The sequence below is a fragment of the Aythya fuligula genome, chromosome 4 (assembly GCF_009819795.1).
Source record: "Aythya fuligula isolate bAytFul2 chromosome 4, bAytFul2.pri, whole genome shotgun sequence".
NCBI lineage: Eukaryota > Metazoa > Chordata > Aves > Anseriformes > Anatidae > Aythya > Aythya fuligula.
In genome coordinates this window covers 76316649-76335514 of record NC_045562.1, presented here as the reverse complement: position 1 = coordinate 76335514, position 18866 = coordinate 76316649, and the positions used below count along the sequence as shown (strand labels likewise).

The 18866-nt window shown below is 64.4% G+C and overlaps 1 protein-coding gene across 1 annotated transcript; it reads left to right on the top strand.

Moving 5' to 3' along the window:
* The first annotated feature begins 2137 nt into the window (after nt 1-2137).
* Nucleotides 2138-17153, top strand: ATP6V1B1 (ATPase H+ transporting V1 subunit B1). The gene is made up of 14 exons (XM_032186947.1): nt 2138-2216; nt 9511-9566; nt 10468-10566; nt 11908-12001; nt 13255-13332; nt 13477-13616; nt 14624-14725; nt 14845-14942; nt 15063-15186; nt 15314-15464; nt 15953-16035; nt 16191-16295; nt 16768-16897; nt 16987-17153. The coding sequence occupies exons 1-14, from the start codon at nt 2138-2140 to the stop codon at nt 17151-17153; spliced, it is 1506 nt and encodes a 501-aa protein (XP_032042838.1).
* The last annotated feature ends 1713 nt before the right edge of the window (nt 17154-18866 follow it).

Genomic DNA, 18866 nt, shown 5'->3' with positions numbered 1-18866 from the left:
GGAAACTGAGGCAGGAGGAGGGCTGGCAGGGGGCAGAGACAGAGCCGGGGGCACGGAGGATGCTCCCTGCTCCTGCTCAGCTCAGATCACAGCTCCCAGCCCTGGGGGGGCTGCAGGCAGATGCCCCCATCCCCAAGAGTGGCCCCCAGTTGCTCGCGGTGGCCCCGGTTCCCCGTCCTCCCTCCCCCCTATCCACACCAGCACCGCGCTCCCCACGCCGCCGTGGCGCTGGTGTCCGACCGAGGCTTTGGATGTCGGCGGGACGAGGACCTTCCCCCTCCCCACCTCACTTAATTTATATTTATATCGCCCTTCTCCATCCCCAACGGGCTCGGCTGGGTGTTTCGGAGCGAGCGGGGCCGAGCTGGGGGGGGGGGCTGGTGCTGGGTCCCGCAGGCAGGACCTGCTGGCAGCCCCCCGGCTCTGGTTCTCCCTCTCCCCCACGCAGCCCCCTCCCCGGGCGAGCTGTGCCACCAAAATTTCCCCAGGCTTTCACCCTGGTTCCTCCCCTCCTGGGTGAACCGGGAGGAAATTTCGGGGCGGTTTGGTTCAGAAGTGGCCCCCCTGGCACCGACGTGGTCGGGGACGTTTGGGCTCACTTTGGAGAGCGCCAGGTTCGGGTTTGCTTCCCAAAGAGTCCCCCAAAACCTGGGGTGCTCTGAGGATGCCCTGGGGGTCTCCTGCGCCCCTGTTCCAACTTTGAGGGCAGCAGGGCAGGCAGAGGCTGTAACAGCGAGCGCCTTTGGCAAGCTAAACCCAGGGAAAGCTGCCCCAAACCTGCCCCAAGCCGCCCCAAAACCAACCCAGGGGGGCTCAGGAGGGTCCCGGTCCCGGGGTGCTCGCCCCCAGCCCCTCTCGCCCTGCCCCGTGAAGTGGGACCGAGAGGAACAGATCATGTACTGTACGTGAAACTCCAACGACCGGCGTGGTTTCTGATGGTTTCTAATGGTTAATAAAAGTGACGTCCTGCCTCCCGCCTGCCGCCTCCTCCTTCGCCCTCGGTGGCCAAGCTGCCCCCCCCCAAGCTGCAGCCCCCCGCTGCTGGCACCCTGAGGATCCGCCTGCACCCCACAACCTCCACAACACACCCATGGGTGCAGGTCTGTGACCCACACAAGCCCCCGTGACCCCCATGTCCCCCCCATATCCCCCCCATGTCCCCCCTTGTCCCCCCGTCCCCCCTGTGCCCGGGTACCCAGAGCAGACACTGGGCTGGGGGGCGCAGACCCCAGCCCCCTTCCCCTGCACTACCCCGTCCTTACCCTGACCCCCTCCCTTCCCTTACCCCTACCCAAAGCCCCCCCGTTACCCCAGCCCCCTGCTGAAATGCCCCCCACCAGACCCCAATACCCTCAGCCCTCCCCATGACCCTAATGCTCCTAATCCACCCAACCTTCACTCCAAACCCTAACTCCACCTTTACCCCAAGCCTCCCCCGACCCAAATCCCTCCCTTACCCCCTACCCCCAACCCCAACCCGTACCCCTAACCCCTACCCCCTACCCCTAACCCCTAGCCCCTACCCCAACTCCTACCCCCTACCCCTAACCCTTACCCCTAACCCCTACCCCTAACCCTAGCCCCTACCCCAACCCCTACCCCAACCCCCTACCCCAAATCCCTACCCCTTACCCCTATCCCTAACCCCTACCCCAAACCCCTACCCCAAATCCCTACCCCTAACCCCTACCCTAAACCCTTATCCCCTACCCCTACCCCTTCTCCTTCCCCTTCCCCTGCCCTTCCCCTTGCCCCACTGCCCTTGCCTTTCCCCACCCCCCTCCCCGCCCCTACCTCCCCTCTGTTTACAGCCAACACAGGGCAGAGCCGCTGCAGGCGGGGCAGCCGTGCCGAGCCGAGCCGTGCCGAGCCGTGCCAAACGATACCGAGCCGTGCCAAGAGGTACCGAGCTGTACCGAGCCGTGCCAAACCGTGCCAAACGGTACCGAGCCGTGCCAAGCCGTGCCAAGCGGTACCGAGCCGTGCCAAGCCGTGCCAAGCGGTACCAAGCTGTGCCGAGCCGTGCCAAGCCGTGCCAAGCGGTACCAAGCTGTGCCGAGCCGTGCCAAGCGGTACCGAGCCGTGCCAAGCCGTGCCAAGCCGTGCCAAGCCGTGCCAAGGGTGCCAGTGCTGCTCCATGGCGGTGCAGGTGCAGGCAGCAGCCCGTGAGCACGCCCTCGCCGTCACCCGCGACTTCAGCAGCAGCCCCCGGCTGAGTGAGTGCGGGGCAGGGCTCGGGGGGCTGCGGGGGCTGGGGGGGCTGGGGGGGCTCCAACACCCTGCGGGGTGCCTGCGGGGGCTGGGGTCACGGCCACCTCCCCACCGAGGGGGGCGCGGGGGTCCCCACCAAGGTCAGGTTCAGCCGTGCTGGGGGGCGCGGGGGTCCTCCGGGTGATGGAGCCCACCGTAATGGGGACAGTTCTGCCCCCCCTAGGACAACGTGCCAGAGCGTGGCACCCCCCCGTGCCACTGCTCCCAGCCCCAAAACTGCTGGGTGCTGCTGGGGGGTCCCTGGGTTCACTGTGCGTGAGCCAGGCAGGGGGACCCCACACATCTCCGGGGGCCCGGGGGCAGTTGGGGTCATCTCTGCGCCCCCCACCTGCCCGGGTTCAGTGGGGTCGGATGCGTCAAGGGCATTGGAGGCCATCGGAGTCCCACGGGAGGCCGGGGGGGCTGCGTGCCACCCGCTGTTTGCTGTCAACACAGGGCAGGAGCAGCACCGCCAGGGCCCGGCTGCGGGCGGCTTCTCCCCGGTTGGCGCTGGGCGAGGGCAGCCTTCGGCCTCAGGAGGGGCAGGGAGGGCAGCGAGGGGCTGGGGCTGCGCCTCAACCCGCTGCAGGCAGCTCCTGCCCTCCCCGGAGAGCCCTAAATTAAACCTGCAGGCACCGGCTCGCGCTGTGCACCCATGGGTGACGGTTTGCTGGCCAGCAGCCCCCGTGCCGGGCTCAAGCAGTGCCCCCACAAACACCCCCCCGTGATGTGCGAGGAGCACGGGGTGCTGGTGGTGCTTGTAGGAACAAGGACACGTTGCCCTGGGGGGGCTGCGTTGGTTTTGGGGTCAGGGAATGTGCCCGGCCTCGCACGGGCATGGTGAGCCTCGTGCCTTCCCCCACTGCTGCGGGGAGGTGGAGGATTTGGAGAGGGGGGTCCCGGAGCTGGGGAACCCCTTGGGACCCCCAGCATGGGGGTGGTTGGAAAGGGGAGGGTGGGAGCAGGGTGGGAGGCTGGTGCTGTCCCTGTAGGGCGCACCTGAGAGTGGCATTCGGCAGGGTTTTGGGGACTTTTATCAGGGTCCCCCCCGTGCGAGGCTGAGCGCAGCCGAGTGCCGCTTCTGGGTGCTCCTGTGGGCGCTGCGTGGCAGCTCTGGGGTTGTGCCTGGGGTCTCCAAAACGTGTGACCCCATCAGCTGCCAACCCCACGGCTGGGTGGCAGCGACACGGGGTGCCCGGCGCTGTGGGGTCCCCGTGGGAGCAGCCACACGGCCCCAAATTCACCCTGCCACCGGGCTGTCACTGGGCAGGGACACATCCCCAGCTCCGTGGCGGAGAGGACTGAGCCTGCCCTGCCCGCGTGGCTCTCCTGAGAGCCAGGAGAAATTAAGCAGCTGCCACAAATCCATTAGCAGGAGCGCGTGGCACAAGCTCTTACCACCTCCTGCCCTTTGCCTTCAGCCACCTCCACGAAAAATCAGCGCGGGAGCTGAGTCACAGCACGGAGCAGGAGGCCGAATTTAGCTCCCTCGGGGTGGGGGGCAAGCAGAAAGCCCAAAAAACACCAGTTTCTGCCCAGGAGGGGAGCCGGTGTTCGGTGAGGGCACCGCTGCACCTCCACGGGGCCGGGCTGTCCCTGGGCACCGGGGGGCTGCTGGTGATGGGGAGAGAGACCCCCTGGGGAACCCCCTGTCCCCCACCCCAGGGCAGCATCCCTGTGCCCTGCTCCATCCCATCCCCATCCCATCCCCATCCCATCCCCATCCCATCCCCATCCCATATCCCCATCCCATCCCATCCCATCCCCATCCCATCCCCATCCCATCCCATCCCATCCCCATCCCATCCCCATCCCATCCCCATCCCATCCCCATCCCATATCCCCATCCCATCCCATCCCATCCCCATCCCATCCCCATCCCATCCCCATCCCATCCCCATCCCATATCCCCATCCCCATCCCATCCCATCCCCATCCCATCCCATCCCCATCCCATCCCATCCCATCCCATCCCATCCCATCCCATCCCATCCCATCCCATCCCATCCCATCCCATCCCATCCCATCCCTCCTTCCTTCTGGGCCAGTCTCGGCCCCAAAATCCCTCGCAGACGCCTGGCCCAGCTGGTGCCTGCTCTGCCCCCCCGGGACGGGGGGAGGCAGAGCCTATCAGCCCTGTTTTGCCTGATAGAGATGTGACAGCAAGCCCAGAGCTTTTTTTTTGTTTTCCCATTTCTTTTTTTTTTTCCATTTCTTTTCCTTTTTTTCCCATTTCCTTTTTTCCCATTTCCTTTTTTTCCCATTTCCTTTTTTCCCTTTTTTTTTTTCTTTTTTCCCATTTTTTTTTCCCATTTACTTTTTTTCTTTTTCCCATTTCTTTTTTTTCCCCCATTTCTTTTTTTTTCTCATTTCTTTTTTTCCCCATTTTTTCCCATTTCTTTTTTTTCCCATTTTTTTTCCCATTTCTTTTTTTTTCCCATTCCTTTATTTTTTTAACATTTTTTCCCATTTCTTTATTTTTCCCCATTTATTTTTTTCCCCATTTATTTTTTTCCCCATTTATTTTTTTCCCCATTTCCTTCTTTCCCCATTTCTTTTTTTTTTTTTTCACATTCCTTTTTTTTTTTTTTTACCATTTTTTTCCCATTTCTTTATTTTTTCCCCACTTATTTCTTCCCCATTTTTTTTCCCATTTTTTTTTCCCCATTTCCTTGTTTTTTTCCCCATTTCTTTTTTTCCCATTTCTTTCCCCCCCCCTTTCTTTCCCCATTTATTTTTTTTTCCCATTTCTTTTTTTTTCACATTTTTTTCCCCATTTATTTTTTTTCCCCATTTATTTTTTTCCCCATTTCTTTTTCTTTTCCCCATTTCTTTATTTTTTTCCCATTTCTTTTCCCCCCTCTCTCCGTGCTGCTTGTTTGGTTCACGCTTGGCTGCCGCTGCCATTCTTCGCCGTCCCTCACATGACGGTGCAGGTGTGTATGGGAACCCTGGGCCCCGGCGGCCCTAATTAGTGGCATAGTGCCTGGCCCCCCGCCGGGCTTTTCACGGGGGCTGCGAGGGGCTTGGGCAGCCCCGCGCCGTTTGACAGCGCTGCACAAAGTGACACATCGCACAATGGGCAGGGTGCGAGGGGGAGAGCGGTCACTTAGGGACTGTCGGAAAAGTTTGAGGAGTGCCAGGAGCCCACGGGGCTCGGCTCGGGGCGCACGAGGTGCCCAAAGTGGCCCTCGGGTCAAGGGCTTGGTGCCCAAAATCGTCCTCGGGGCAGCAGCTCGGATCCGTGCCCCCCCGTCCTGGGGTCTGCGCCGTGCCCCGTTGTGGCCTCGCCGGGCGTTTTGGGTAAAATTTGGGTGTGAAATTTGGATGTGGGACCCCCTTGGAAGGCGCTGAGCCTCGCACGAGTGCTGGGCACCGACCCGGCCACTGTGGGGCTGGTTGTGGCAGCCGCGCACCGGGTTTGTCGCCCAAATTGACCCAAACCCACTCTCCGGTGAGCCCGTGGCACAGGGGTGCCCGTGCCAGGCTCTGCCCCGTGCCCAGGTCCCCGTGGAGAGGGATGAGGATGATGAGGGTGAGGGTGAGGATGATGAGGGTGAGGATGAGAGTGAGGGTGAGGGTAAAGATAATGAGGATGAGGGTGAGGATGAAGGTGAGGGTGAGGATGGTGAGGGTGAGGATGTGGATGAGGATGATGAGGGTAAGGGTGAGGATGAAGGTGAGGGTGAGGATGATGAGGGTGAGGGTGAGGATGAGGGTGATGAAGATAAGGGTGAGGATGAGGGTGAGGATGATGACGGTGAGGATGGTTGACGGTGAGGATGGTGAGGGCGAGGGTGAGGATGAGGGCAAGGATGATGAGGGTGAGGATGATGAAGGTGATGACGATGAGGGTGAGAGTGATGAGGATGAGGGTGAGGATGAGGATGATGAAGATAAGGGCGAGGGTGAGGATGAGGACAAGGATGATGAGGGTGAGGATGGTGAGGATTATGAGGATGAAGGTGAGGATGAGGATGATGAGGATGAGGACGAGGATGAGGGTGAGGATGAGGATGATGAGGATGGTGAGGATTATGAGGATGAAGGTGAGGATGATGAGGATGAGGGCGATGAGGATGAGGATGTTGAGGATGATGAGGATGAAGGTGAGGATGAGGATGATGAGGATAAGGACGAGGACGAGGATGAGGATGATGAGGATGAAGATGAGGATGAGGATGAAGATGAGGATGAGGCTGAGGATGATGAGGGCCAGTCAGCGCTGCTCTTTGCAGCAGAGCCCTAAGCCGTCCGTGCCGAGCAGCCACCGGGGCAGGGGCAGAGGGCCGGAGGGGAGGGAGGGCGGCTGAAGCGGCACCAATTAGCGAGGGGGGGGCCCTTTGTCAGCCTCCCCCCCCCTCACCCCTCACCCCTCACCCCCCATCCCTGCCCTCCGCCGCTGGAGTTAACAGTGCGTGAGCAGCCGGCCGACGGCGATGGCATCTGACAGCAGCTGCGAATTTGGGGAGGGGGCTGCCCGCTTGCCAGGCTCCCCTTCCCCAATCCCTCTCCGCCCTCAGGTTTGGGGCCCCCCCCTCCCTGACCCCCCCATTCCCAGCCCACCCACCCCGCCGCTCCGGGAATGGTTTTTTCATAACGGCTCAACGTCCTAATTATCCAAATTAGTGCTTTCCGAATTAGTGCTTTCCGGTGGCGGGGGCTTCTCCCCCCCCCCCACCCCCCCCGCGCCCACCTCCCTCCTCCCCCCTGCTCTCGGCGCTTTCCCTTTCTCCTCGCTCGCCCCCTAACCCCGTCGCGACATCGCCCCGCCGGTGCCGTCGCGATATGTCGCGATATGCTCTGAGAGCTCCAGGTGGGAGCTGCCCCCATCCCCTGGAGGGACGTGCAGAGGGCAGGTGCCCCAGCCGGGGGGGTGCCCAAATTTTGGGGGGGTGTCACCGCGCGGTGACCCTTGGGCGAGTTCCTGCTGCAATTCGCTCCTGGTTTTGCAGGAAATGAGGAATTTTGCAGGAGGATCCCTCACATCTGGTTAAGGTTTCCCAAACAGGGCCAGGCTGGGTGACCCCCCCCTGTCCGTCCTCCTGCCCACCCACCTCTGGGGGGCTCAGTCCCCCCAATTTCCTCCTGGGCACTGCAGAAGCCCCCCGGGGAGGCTCCCCCCGAGCTCCCCATAGGCTCCAGGTGACTGGGTGGCCCCGGGGGTCCCTGCCCGCATCCGTGGTGCCGTGATGCTGAGAGTGATGCTGTGGGGCTGGGGGGTCTCCATCAGCCCCATATCCCTCGGGAACACCCCCCCCAGCCTCCTGCTTGCATCCGGAGGGCACGGGGATATTTGGGTTTTGGGAAGGAGGGGAGCAGACGAGGAGCTCGGTGGGTCGGGGGGTGCCGAGCGGTGCAGCCGGCGGCTCCGGTGCCCTCGGTGGGCGAGGGGGTCCCCGAGGGGCCGGCGGGCAGCAGGGTGCCCGCAGACCACCGTGGGGTGGGGAGGGGGCCGAGCCCGTGGGGTGCCCCACGTGGGTGGCTCCGGTGGCGGGGAGAGAAGAAAAGAGCCCAACAAAACCTCCCGAGGGAAGGGAAGCCGGGGCGGATATTTGCGAAGGGGAAATAAAAGGCAGAATGGTCACTTTGGGAATAAAAGGGACAAAAGCAGGAAAATTGGCGGCTGGGTCCCCCCCCCTTCTCCAGCACGCCAGCCCCCCAGGCTGCTGAATGGGCTGCGGGGCTGGCGGGGGCAGGAGCGGGGCGTAATTGGGTAACGAGGAGCCGGCTAATTGCAAAAGTGGCGGGGATTAACACCGGGGCGCGAGGGTGGGCGCACGGGGAGGGTCCCGGGAGGGATGGGGGCAGCTCCCCGTGCCCCGCTCGGCTTTGGGGATGGATCCTGCCCACGCACGAGGCGTGGGGACACCGTCCCCGGGCAGCCCTGGCCATGGGGACACCGTGGGGACACCGTGGAGAGGGTCCCCGTCCCCTGCAGACCACCCATCCCCGCAGCTGGAGGGAGGGGGCCGCGAGCTCGCCAGCTGGCCCGGCCTCTCCAATCCTATTAGGATCATGAGGAAATCAGAGAGCCCGGTGCGAGAGGAGAGGGCAGGGGGCTGAAAGGGCCCTGCGGGGTCAGCAAAGCCAGGCCCCGCCGTGGCAGGCGTTCCGGCGTTTGGCACATCGGGGAAATGATCAAGGAGCAGCTGAGGGCCGGGGCAGTTCCCCAGCACCTGCACGTGGGGTTTGTGAACCCGTGTGAACCCCCCCTGGGGTCCCTGCGCTCAGCCCCGCGGGTGCTCCCCACCTTTGGGTCACTTGGAGAGGTTCCCCTGGGACCCCCGCCTCATCCCGAGCCACCCCCTGCTGCCTGTGCCCTGGGTCCTCCCGGAGGGACACCCTGACCCCACAGGGTGCTGGCACCTCCAGTGGCCCCCAGCGCCTGTCCCATGCTTGCTGGGATCCATCTCCCACTGCCCACCCCGGGGGATTTGCTGGGGCAAGCTGTGCCCCCCGGCTCGCGGCAGGGGCTTGGGTGGCAGAGGACCCCTTGGGTGGCACGTCCCACTGGGGTCCTGCTTGCAGCCAGTCCCAAAAAGGGGCTCAGAGCTGGGTGCTTGGAGGGGTCCGCGTCCCCAAATGGGACTGGGGACTCGGGCTTGCCCCAGGGTCCCCCATTGCAGGATGCTGGGGAGCGGGGGCACCTCGGGGCGCAGGGCCATCACCGTGCCATGGGGGGCACGGTCCCCATCCTGCCCACGTTGCCATTCCCTGCCCCAAGGAGCTGTGCCTCCTCATTTCCACGTTCATTTCCCCAACAGGTTTCATTTTCCCCTCTCTCCAACCTTGGCGACTCGCTGCGACGCAAACCTGGAAAATATCGACCGGCACAGGAGCTTTCCGCCTCCTGGAGCGAAAGCTCCCGGCCGGGCCGGGGCAGGCTGGCAGCACTGACTCATTTTGGGCTCTAAATGTCGTTTTGTTTCGATTCCCTGCTGCGTGCAAAGCGGCAGCCCCGGCGCTCGCTCGGCTGCACGTGCAGCGCGTTTGGAGGCTGCCCGTTTCCTCTCTTTCTGCACGTTTTTATTTCAATATTTCGGTGCCAACTGAGATGGAAACTCGTGGGGTGAAAGGGAACTTTCCTAGGGGCTGTGTCCAGCAGCCGAGGTCGAAACTGGCACCGGGGGCACGGTGGGGTCCCGGGACCCCTCTGTGCCGTGCCCACGGTGCCCACGGGCTGGGGGTGGCAATGTGGGGAGCGGGCTGGGGGCATCCCCGTGGTCCCCGGGTGCTGACGGTGTCCTCGTCCCACAGCCTACAGGACGGTGTGCGGCGTCAACGGGCCCCTCGTGGTGCTGGACAACGTGAAGGTGAGAGCCCCCTCCTCGGTCCCACGGGGCTGGAAGGGGGGCAGCATCGTCCCACCGGGGGGTGGATGTCCCCAACTGTCCCCTCTCACGGGGACACACGGCCCCAGCACGTCTTTGGCCACCAGCTCACTCGGTGGCCGTGCCAGCGAGTCCCAGTGGTTGGGGGGAGCCCCCTGTGCCAGGGGGTGACCCCCTTGGCCGTGTCACTTGGGGCTGGGGGGGGGGACCACCGTGCTGTCCCCACCTGGGCCTGGCTGCCAGCCCCCTTTTGGGGCAGGGAGTGTGCAATGGGGCAGCGCGACCCCCGTCCCCTGGGCTGTCCCCTGGGCTGTCCCCTGGGCGCAGTGGGGTTTTGTTGGCTCCTTTCTCTGGCCCCTTTCACGCCGGGCGCGGCAGGATGGAAATTAAAAAGCTCCATGAAAGAGCCGGGCTGCGGCGGGTGTTTCCTTCGCTTTGTTGTCCTCTGTGCAGAGGTTTTTTTTGCAGGGGAATTAAAAGTCCAAAGTTCGCAGCGGCCGAGCCAGCCCCGGCGGCTGAGCGCGAGCTGGGGATCCATGGAGAGGAGGAGGAGGAGGAGGAGGAAGAGGAGAGGAGAGAGCAGAGCCAGGCAGGCTCTCATGGAGTGAACCCCCTCGGATGTTGTCCCCAGAGCAGGACACAGCTTGGCTTCCCCTCCTGGGGGGCACGGGGCATGCGGCACAGCTGAGGGCACCCGGGCACGCTCCAGGCTGGGGCTGGCGAGGCAGCACCTTCCCCTCGCTCTTCCTCCTCCTCCTCCTCCTCCTCCTTTCTGGGCCTCTGGGCAGGAGTGGGGTGCGTGGGGAGGTGTGGGGGGCTGCGCCGTGTTCCCAACCATCCCACCCTGACCTCCCACCTCTGCTTGTGTCCCCCCCTTTCCCAGTTTGCCCAGTACGCCGAGATCGTCAACTTCACGCTGCCCAACGGCACCAGCCGCAGCGGGCAGGTGCTGGAGGTGGTGGGCTCCAAAGCCATCGTCCAGGTGAGCACAGCAGGGCGAGCAGGGGCTGTAGGGCACGGCACGGCCCGGGGCTATGTCCTGGGGCTCTGTCCTGAGGCTCTGTCCCCCTCCAGTGGTGCCTGTCCCAACCCTCAGGGCGCTGGTGGCCGCGGCTGGGTGTCCGGGGACAGGCAGGAGCCGTGGTTCTGGCCCTCCAGCTCCTGGCACCTCTGCCCCGATCCACCCCACGGGTTGGGACTGGGGGCTCCCAAGAGCTGGGGGGGTCCCCGTGAGCATCGGGGCCCTCTGTAGGCAAAGGGATCATCCTGCCCAGGCGGCCCCAGTCCTTGTTCACCATCATCATCATCATCTTCATCATCACCAGGCCAGCGCAGTCCGTGCCTGGGGTTGCCGAACCGAGGTGGCTGTGGGGGCGACCCGTGCGGGACCTCGCTGCCGAGCTCCACCCCTCTAATGCTGCCCAGACCTTTGCAGCACCCTCTTAATCCTATTAGGGAGTCAGCCTCAAAAGGGGAAAAAATAGAAGGAAAAAAGGAAAAAAAAGGCTCTGTTGGTAGGAGCTTTGGCAGGCAGAGCCGCGGGCACGCACCCGCAGGCACCGCGCCGTCACCCGGCTTTCCCAAGGCTCCAGGGGGCCCCCGGCTCTAATTAAAGCAGCAGCCTGGAGGTTAATTAATACAAACGGTGTCAAATATTATACGGGTGAAACTGCCTTGGGTTTCCCTTCCCTGCTAGGGGCAGCGCCGCGATGGGGTCTCGCTGTGGGGCTGCTGCGCTCCCCGCTGCCACGAGCACCTCGTCCCCCCCGGGGGTGCTTCGGAGACACCCAGGGGTCTGGGGGCACAGGGTGTCTCTGCAGGCCTCTAGCACGTATTTATAGGGCGTGAGCTGGTGCCAGCAGCTTGGGAATTTATTGCAGTGACTCTTTACAGGTTGGGAAATATTTACCCAGGCGCATGGACTTGTGTGCCCTTGTGGGTTGGGGGCAGCCGCCGTGTGGTGTGACCCACAGGGTGCCCAGAGCCAGCGCTGGGTGTCACCACCCCCCCTGCATCCCCAGGGATGCCCTAAGGGCACCTCGTGTGTCCCAAACCCGTGCTCCCCAAAGCTGGGGCTGGCAGAGGGGATGGTGACCGGGAGCATCACCCTGCTGCGCTCTGAGCCAGCGCCTCTTGGGGACCCCTTAACCCTGGGATTTCTCCCTCTCCTTTATCACCTCTCCCTGGTGCTTTTTTCCCCACGAGGGCAAACCGAGTCGCCTTGCTGATGAAACCCAACCCCACAAGAGACCCCCCCTGCCCCTTTCTGCCCGCTAATCCCTGCTAATCGCCGCTGGCTGGGCTCCTGCCCCGCTCCCTGCAGGTGTTTGAAGGAACCTCGGGCATCGATGCCAAGAAAACCTCCTGCGAGTTCACCGGGGACATCCTACGGACACCGGTGTCTGAGGACATGCTCGGTAAGCCCGGCTCAGCCAAACCCTGCCTGGTCCCAGGACACGGAGCTCGGCACGGCCCGGGAGGGTTTTCCCAGCGGGACAGCCCAGCTCCAGCCCCCGGCCCCGTTATTCTCGGCTCAATCTCCTGACCCCGACCAGGGCTGCACCGTTCCCTCGTGGCTGTCTCCTGCCATCTCCTTCCCAGCTCGTGGGGAGGGGGGAAAACCCGAAAAGGGCAGCGGTAAAGGGCAGGGGGCACGGTGCTGAGCGCCACGGCTGCGTGTCCCCATCCTGGTCAGGGTGTCCCCATATCCCCTGTAGGGTTTGGGCAGGGAGAGGGGGGGCTGTAGGATCTGTCCCACCCGCGGTGCCCTTCAGGTGCTTTGCTTTATCGACCTCGGTGCCACCGGGACCGGCGTCGGCGAGGGAAACGGTCAATCAAGCAAAACAAAGGGAAAACGGTCAATAAAGCAAAACAAAAGGAAAAGCAGTCAATAAGGCAAAGCCCCCCCCCCGCCTCTCCTCGTGCTCCAGCAATGAATTAGACGGCCCCGTGCCACCGCTGCCTGCGTGCCCAGCCAGCACCAAGGCTGCTGACCTTTCATGCTCGGCGCTCTCCTCGCCCCGTTCCCATCCCCGCCGTGAGCTTTATGTGCTCTGACACCCGCTAACGCTGCCCCGGCCCCTATGGCCCTATAGGGGCGGCAGGTGGGGGGCTTTGGAGGTATTGATCCCCAGCGCAGCCGCTCGATGAGGAGGCTGGGCAGGAGCTGCAGTGCTGGAGCTGTTTGGGAGCCCTCTGTAACCACCGGAGCCGTTTTGGGGACGTTGGGGTGCCTCGGTGTCACCCCAACCCGGGTGAACCCCGTGGAGAAGGTGGCGTGGGTGGCATCAGGAGGGCTGCGGGGACCTGGCCCCGTGTCCTGGTGCCTTGCTGCCGTGGGGCTGTGCGTGTCACCCAGCCCTCGCGTGCCCACGCCCCGTGGCACCCTTGGGTGCTCCCCATTTCCATTTCCACCTCGCAGCCCCTTGAGCTGCTGCCCGGGGGCAGACGTTTTGGTGCTCCACGCTGCAAATGGCCCAGCAGGGTACTGGGGCTGGGGGCACCCTTTGGGGACCCAAAGCGCTGCTTTTCCACGAAGGCGCAGCTCAGCCTCAGCCACCTCTCACCCCAGTGCCCAAATGCACCCGGTAGCACTGCCGACATCCCGGGGGGGGGCACAGCAGCCCCGTCCCCTCCTGCCCCCCGGGCCCCAGCAGCCCTCTCCTTGCAGGTCGTGTCTTCAACGGCTCCGCCAAGCCCATCGACAGCGGCCCCCCGGTGATGGCCGAGGACTTTCTGGACATCAACGGTAACGGGCGCGGGCACCGGGTGGCCACACGGGTCCGAAAAGGGCTCCTTATGAGTTATTCCATACTCTATTAATTATTCTAGTTATTATTCCGTTAACATTTTTGTGTTATCCGGGGTGCCCCACCGGCCTTTCCTCCTCCAGGCCAGCCCATCAACCCCCATGGGCGCATCTACCCCGAGGAGATGATCCAGACGGGCATCTCGCCCATCGACGTGATGAACAGCATCGCCCGGGGGCAGAAGATCCCCATCTTCTCCGCCGCCGGCCTCCCCCACAACGAGGTGGGCGCCTTCATCCCCCACGGGGCAGAGCGGGGCCACGAGCCCCTGGCACGGGGACGCAGCGGGGGGAGTTTTAGGATCCTGGCCCCCTGCCCTGGCTCTGCGTGGGGCTGGGATCTGCCACGTCCACGCCGTGCGGGGTGGGTGCCAGGCGCACCGCTGGGGTGCCTCAGTTTCCCCATCCGCAGTGCCCCCTTTGCTGCCCCATTAAGCCAAGAGCCGCGCTGGGGGGGCAGAGATTTTGGGGCTTAAGAAGCGTTTGGGCTCCGCACTCAGTCACACGGCCTGAATTTTTGGGTAGAGCTGTGTGGTGCCAGGTGCTGGACTCGATGATCCCCGTGGGTCCCTTCCAACTCGGGATATTTTGTGATTCTCCATAAGATGAGCCGTGGGGTTTTCTGATAAGGGGTGCCCCCAATGTGGGGTGCCCTGAGCGTGGGGTGGGGGCTGCAGAGCCCCCCCAGCATCCTCTGAGTGATGGGCGCTGCACCAAAACCACCGGGCTTGGGTGGCTGGGGACAGGGATGGGGACAGGGACGGGGACAGGGACAAGGACAGGGACAGGGACAGGGTCAGGGATCGCAGCCCCTCGCTCCCCCTGCAGCAGCGGCAGGGCGCAGCGCCAGACGGTGATGCAGTGGGACAGAAAAACGTCCCTGACGGATCGGGAGTGACAGGGGAGAGTTCACACGGCCGAGCCAGGGCTCGGTACGAAGGGCACGGTGGCACGGCCATGGGGCACAGCTGCCTGTGTGTCCCCCCCCCAGGTCCCTGGGGTCCCAACCTCTGCGGGGCACCTGGGGACAGCGGGGACGGCTGCGGGGTGGGCGGCTGGGGATGCCGGTGCCCGTTTTGGGGATGCTTCCTCCTTATTTTTCTGTGCCCCAGCGGCACCCCCTGCCCCTCAGTGGGGTCTGGGCGTGCCGTGGGGCCGTGCCGTGGTCCTGGCGTGGATGTGTCCCCCGTGGCACGGCCCCGTGCTGCATGCCTGCCCCGTCCCGCTGCAGATCGCCGCGCAGATCTGCCGGCAGGCCGGCCTGGTGAAGAAATCCAAGGACGTGATGGACTACCACGAGGACAACTTCGCCATCGTCTTCGCGGCCATGGGGGTGAGTCAGGACCAGGAGGGGACCTCGGCAAAGCCAAATTGTGCGGGGGCACCCCGCTGCTGCCTCTGCCTCCCCGTGCGCGGAGCTGCCGCGTGCCCGCTGAGCCGCTCGCCCCGCAGGTGAACATGGAGACGGCGCGCTTCTTCAAGTCGGACTTCGAGGAGAACGGCTCCATGGAGAACGTCTGCCTCTTCCTCAACCTGGCCAACGACCCCACGTGAGTCCCCCCAGGGGCTTTCTTCCTCCTCCTCCTCCTCCTCCTCTTGCCGGGAGGCGCTGCAGGCGCCGGGTGCTTCCCCCCGCAGCCCCCCGGCATCCCCAGCCCCTCTCCCCGCAGCATCGAGCGCATCATCACCCCGCGCCTGGCGCTCACCACGGCCGAATTCCTGGCGTACCAGTGCGAGAAGCACGTGCTGGTCATCCTGACGGACATGAGCTCCTACGCCGAGGCCCTGCGGGAGGTCGGTGCCACCCTCAGCCCCCTCCCAGCTCCCCATCCCCACGTCCCCACCTCCCCACGTCCCCAGGCCCCCTCTGCTCGCCCCGCTGCCCCCTCCAGCACCGCCCGCAGCCCCCCGCATCCCGCAGGTGTCGGCAGCCAGGGAGGAGGTGCCCGGGCGCCGTGGCTTCCCCGGCTACATGTACACCGACCTGGCCACCATCTACGAGCGTGCTGGGCGCGTGGAGGGCAGGAACGGCTCCATCACGCAGATCCCCATCCTCACCATGCCCAACGACGGTGAGAATCGCCTCGTGGTGCACGGGGGCACTGTGCACGGGAAACCTCAGGGCTGGGAAATGCCAGGCTGGTTTATTCGAGCTGTTCTGGGGGAGCTTGGGGGACCTGCCATGGCTTTTTTGTGTTGTTTTGTAGCAACACTTGCTTGGTTTCATTTTTGGTTTCTTTATTCCCCATGCCAACTTTTTTCCCCCTGCACCAACCCAGGCAGGGCATGGTGGCGCATGGTGTTACGCTCCAGCCAGAGCGTGGGTGGGGTGGGCACGGGACTGGGGTTCTCATGTGCATGGGGGGCACGCAGGCACCCCCGAGGGTGTGTAAAGACCCCCACAGGTCTAAACCCAGTGTTTGCTTGCCCTGTGCTGTGGGACCTGCTCCTGTTCCCTGCTGCATCCTCCGGTGGCACAGCTCCATGCGCCCCGGGCTGGTGGCCGGTGCCGCGGCCGTGCCCACGGAGCAGCCGTGCTCACGCCGCCTGCTTTCCCCAGACATCACCCACCCCATCCCTGACCTGACGGGCTTCATCACTGAGGGGCAGATCTACGTGGACCGGCAGCTCCACAACCGCCAGGTTTGTTCCCGGCGCCGCCTCGGGGATGGGTCCGGATCCGTGCCCCTGGGCTGGGGAGCGCGGCGATGCCGGCTGCACCGGGGCTTGTGTGTGTGGGGGGAAAATTTGGGGGCCAAGGGGGCTGGCAGTGTGGGACCGTGCCTGTCACCCCACAGATCTACCCCCCCATCAACGTGCTGCCCTCACTCTCCCGCCTGATGAAGTCGGCCATCGGGGAGGGCATGACCAGGAAGGACCACGGTGACGTCTCCAACCAGCTGGTAAGGGCTGGGCGGGAGGGCAGCGGCACCCTTTGTCCCTGCAGCCCCCTCCTCCCCTGGCTGTGGGCCGAGATCTGGCTCATCGTGGGCTGGAGCCCTTCGTTTTGGCGCCCAGCCTCTCCCGGAGGTGCGGAGGTGCCTGGCCTGGGAAGCTGGAAGTCCCCAGGGTGCAAAGTCCCAGCGGGGCGCAGGGGACGCACGGCTGTGCCTTGCCCTGCTGCAGGAGCGAGGCAGCCGGCAGGACGCTGCTCACTGAGCACAAATTGCTGGGTTTTGGTGCTGTGGGGTCGAAAAATGCCCACAAATGCCCACGCAGACCCTGCTCAGGGTGTCCCCAAGCGTGCCACGAGCCGGGGGCAAGCAGCCAAGCCCAGGCTGGCATTTTCCCAAGCTGGGCAGCCTCCAGCTGCGCTGCTCCTGCCGGGGCTGCTGGGGGTGTCCGTCTGTCCTGACGGCACCCCCTGCCCCCCAGTACGCCTGCTACGCCATCGGCAAGGACGTGCAGGCGATGAAGGCGGTGGTCGGGGAGGAGGCGCTGTCGGCCGACGATTTGCTGTACCTGGAGTTCCTGCAGAAGTTCGAGAAGCAGTTCATCACCCAGGGTACGGCTGCGTGGGATGGGATGGGACGGGATGGGGCAGAGCCCGGCGCTGCCCAGCCCCTTGCACTGCCCTCCCTGCTTCTCCCCCAGGCCCCTACGAGAACCGGAGCATCTTCGAGTCGCTGGACATCGGCTGGCAGCTGCTGCGCATCTTCCCCAAGCAGCTGCTGAAGCGCATCCCCGAGCCCATCCTGGCCGAGTACTACCCGCGCGAGGCCAAGGCTGGGGGCCAGCAGGCGACCAGCACGGCGCTGTGAGCTGCTGCTGCTGCCCAGAAACTTCCCGTTTCCAACCCAAACGAGAAGGAAATTGCCAGAAACCCCCGTCCCGTGCGCAATAAAGCAGTGTGATCTCCAACCTAAGCTGTGCGCTCCTCCTTCCCACCCCGGCTCCGAGCTCGCCCTGCCCCGTTCCTCCCCACGGCACTGCCCCGTGGCATCCTGGTGCTGCTGTCCCACCTTGTCCCCCCCCCAGGAACCCTGCCCCACGCTGCTGCTCCCTACGGCCAGCCCCACGGGCTCCAGCAGCCCACCCAGCCCGGCTCGGTGCTCGGCTGCAGAAACCGCCTGGGTGTCTCGCTAAACTACAGCTCCTTTTCTTTTTTTGAGAGGACCCAGGAGGTTTAAAGCCCCCGCGAAGGTGTTTTTGTTGCATTTTTGCACCAAAAAGGCTCAGCCCCGAGGGAAATGGGACTTGCAGCTGGGGCAGAGCGAGTTTCAGTTCCCACTCCCCTCCTGCAGCAGCGCGTCCCCCCGGCACCTTCCCTCTCCACAAAGCCCTTTGGCCGGGGGTCCCGCCGTGCCCCCCACCACCTCCTCCCCGTGCCAGCACCCCCAGGGCTGCAACAGCAGCAGGAAAATCCCCGTTGGGATTGGGGTGCTCGGCCCCGAGCTGCTGCTGCACGCCCAGGGGCAGCTGCTGAGCCTGCAGCGGGGTTTCACTTCCCTGCAGCAGGCAGGCGAGCGCCGGGGAGCTGCGAGCAGGCAGCCACGGGACCGGGGGGCACCGGGGGGCACCGGGGGGCATCGGCACTGCTACTGCCATGGACTGGGCTGGGGAAGGCGCCCAGCTGGCAGGTGAGGCTCTGTGGGTCTGGGGTCCCGGCCCTTTCCCTTCCTAGGGGTTTGGGGGCAGCCAGGAGTGGCGGCACGTCCCGAGGGAAGGGTGTCCCCGTGGGTTTTGGGGGGCCCTGCGCTCCCCGAGGGGCTCCGCAGGGCGCAGCCAGCCCCTGGGGGCTGTGGGGAGGGGGTCTGGGAGGGGTGATTTGGGGCTGCGTTGAGATGTGTGGCACGGGGGGTGTCTGTGTGGCTGCCCCCACATCTCTCCATCCCTATGGGACGTGGGGGGCACAGCCCCAAACCTGCCCAAACCTTCACGTCCCTGGCACGGGTCCTGGGGGTCCCCTGCAGGTGGCTGCGGGTCCTGGTGGCGGAGGGGGGATTACCAAGGGGGGGATTTGGCTGCCGCAGCGCATTCCCCACCAGATTAGGGCTGTCAGGAAAAGGGTCAGGGGCAGGTGCCGGATTCCTGTCCCGCAGCCCCTGCCTGCTCTGGGAGCTGGTCCGGGGAGGGAAACGCAGGAAAATTGGGGTGCACGGGGGGGTTTGGGTGGCCGTGGGCCACCCTGATCCCATTGTTTTATGGGGCAGAGCAGGCAGCGCCTTTCTCTGGGGTCCCCGGGCTGTCCCCGTGCAAGGTTTGGCGAGCAGGGGGGGGGAAACTGGGACCAGTGGCAAACTGGTTGTGTTGAAATTGGGACTGGTGGGTGTGGGACGCTGGTTTTCAGCAGCAAAATTCGGCTCCGCCACCGGCCCTGCTGCGGGTCCCTGTCCCCAACCCGGCCACCCCGGGGTCCCCTGGTGCCAGCAGCAGGTTGGGAACGGAGCACAAATGTTTTTCCACCTGCACCCGTAACCTCCAGCTGTGTTTCGCTTCCCCCGCAGCCATCGTGGAGTCAGACAGCAGCGAGG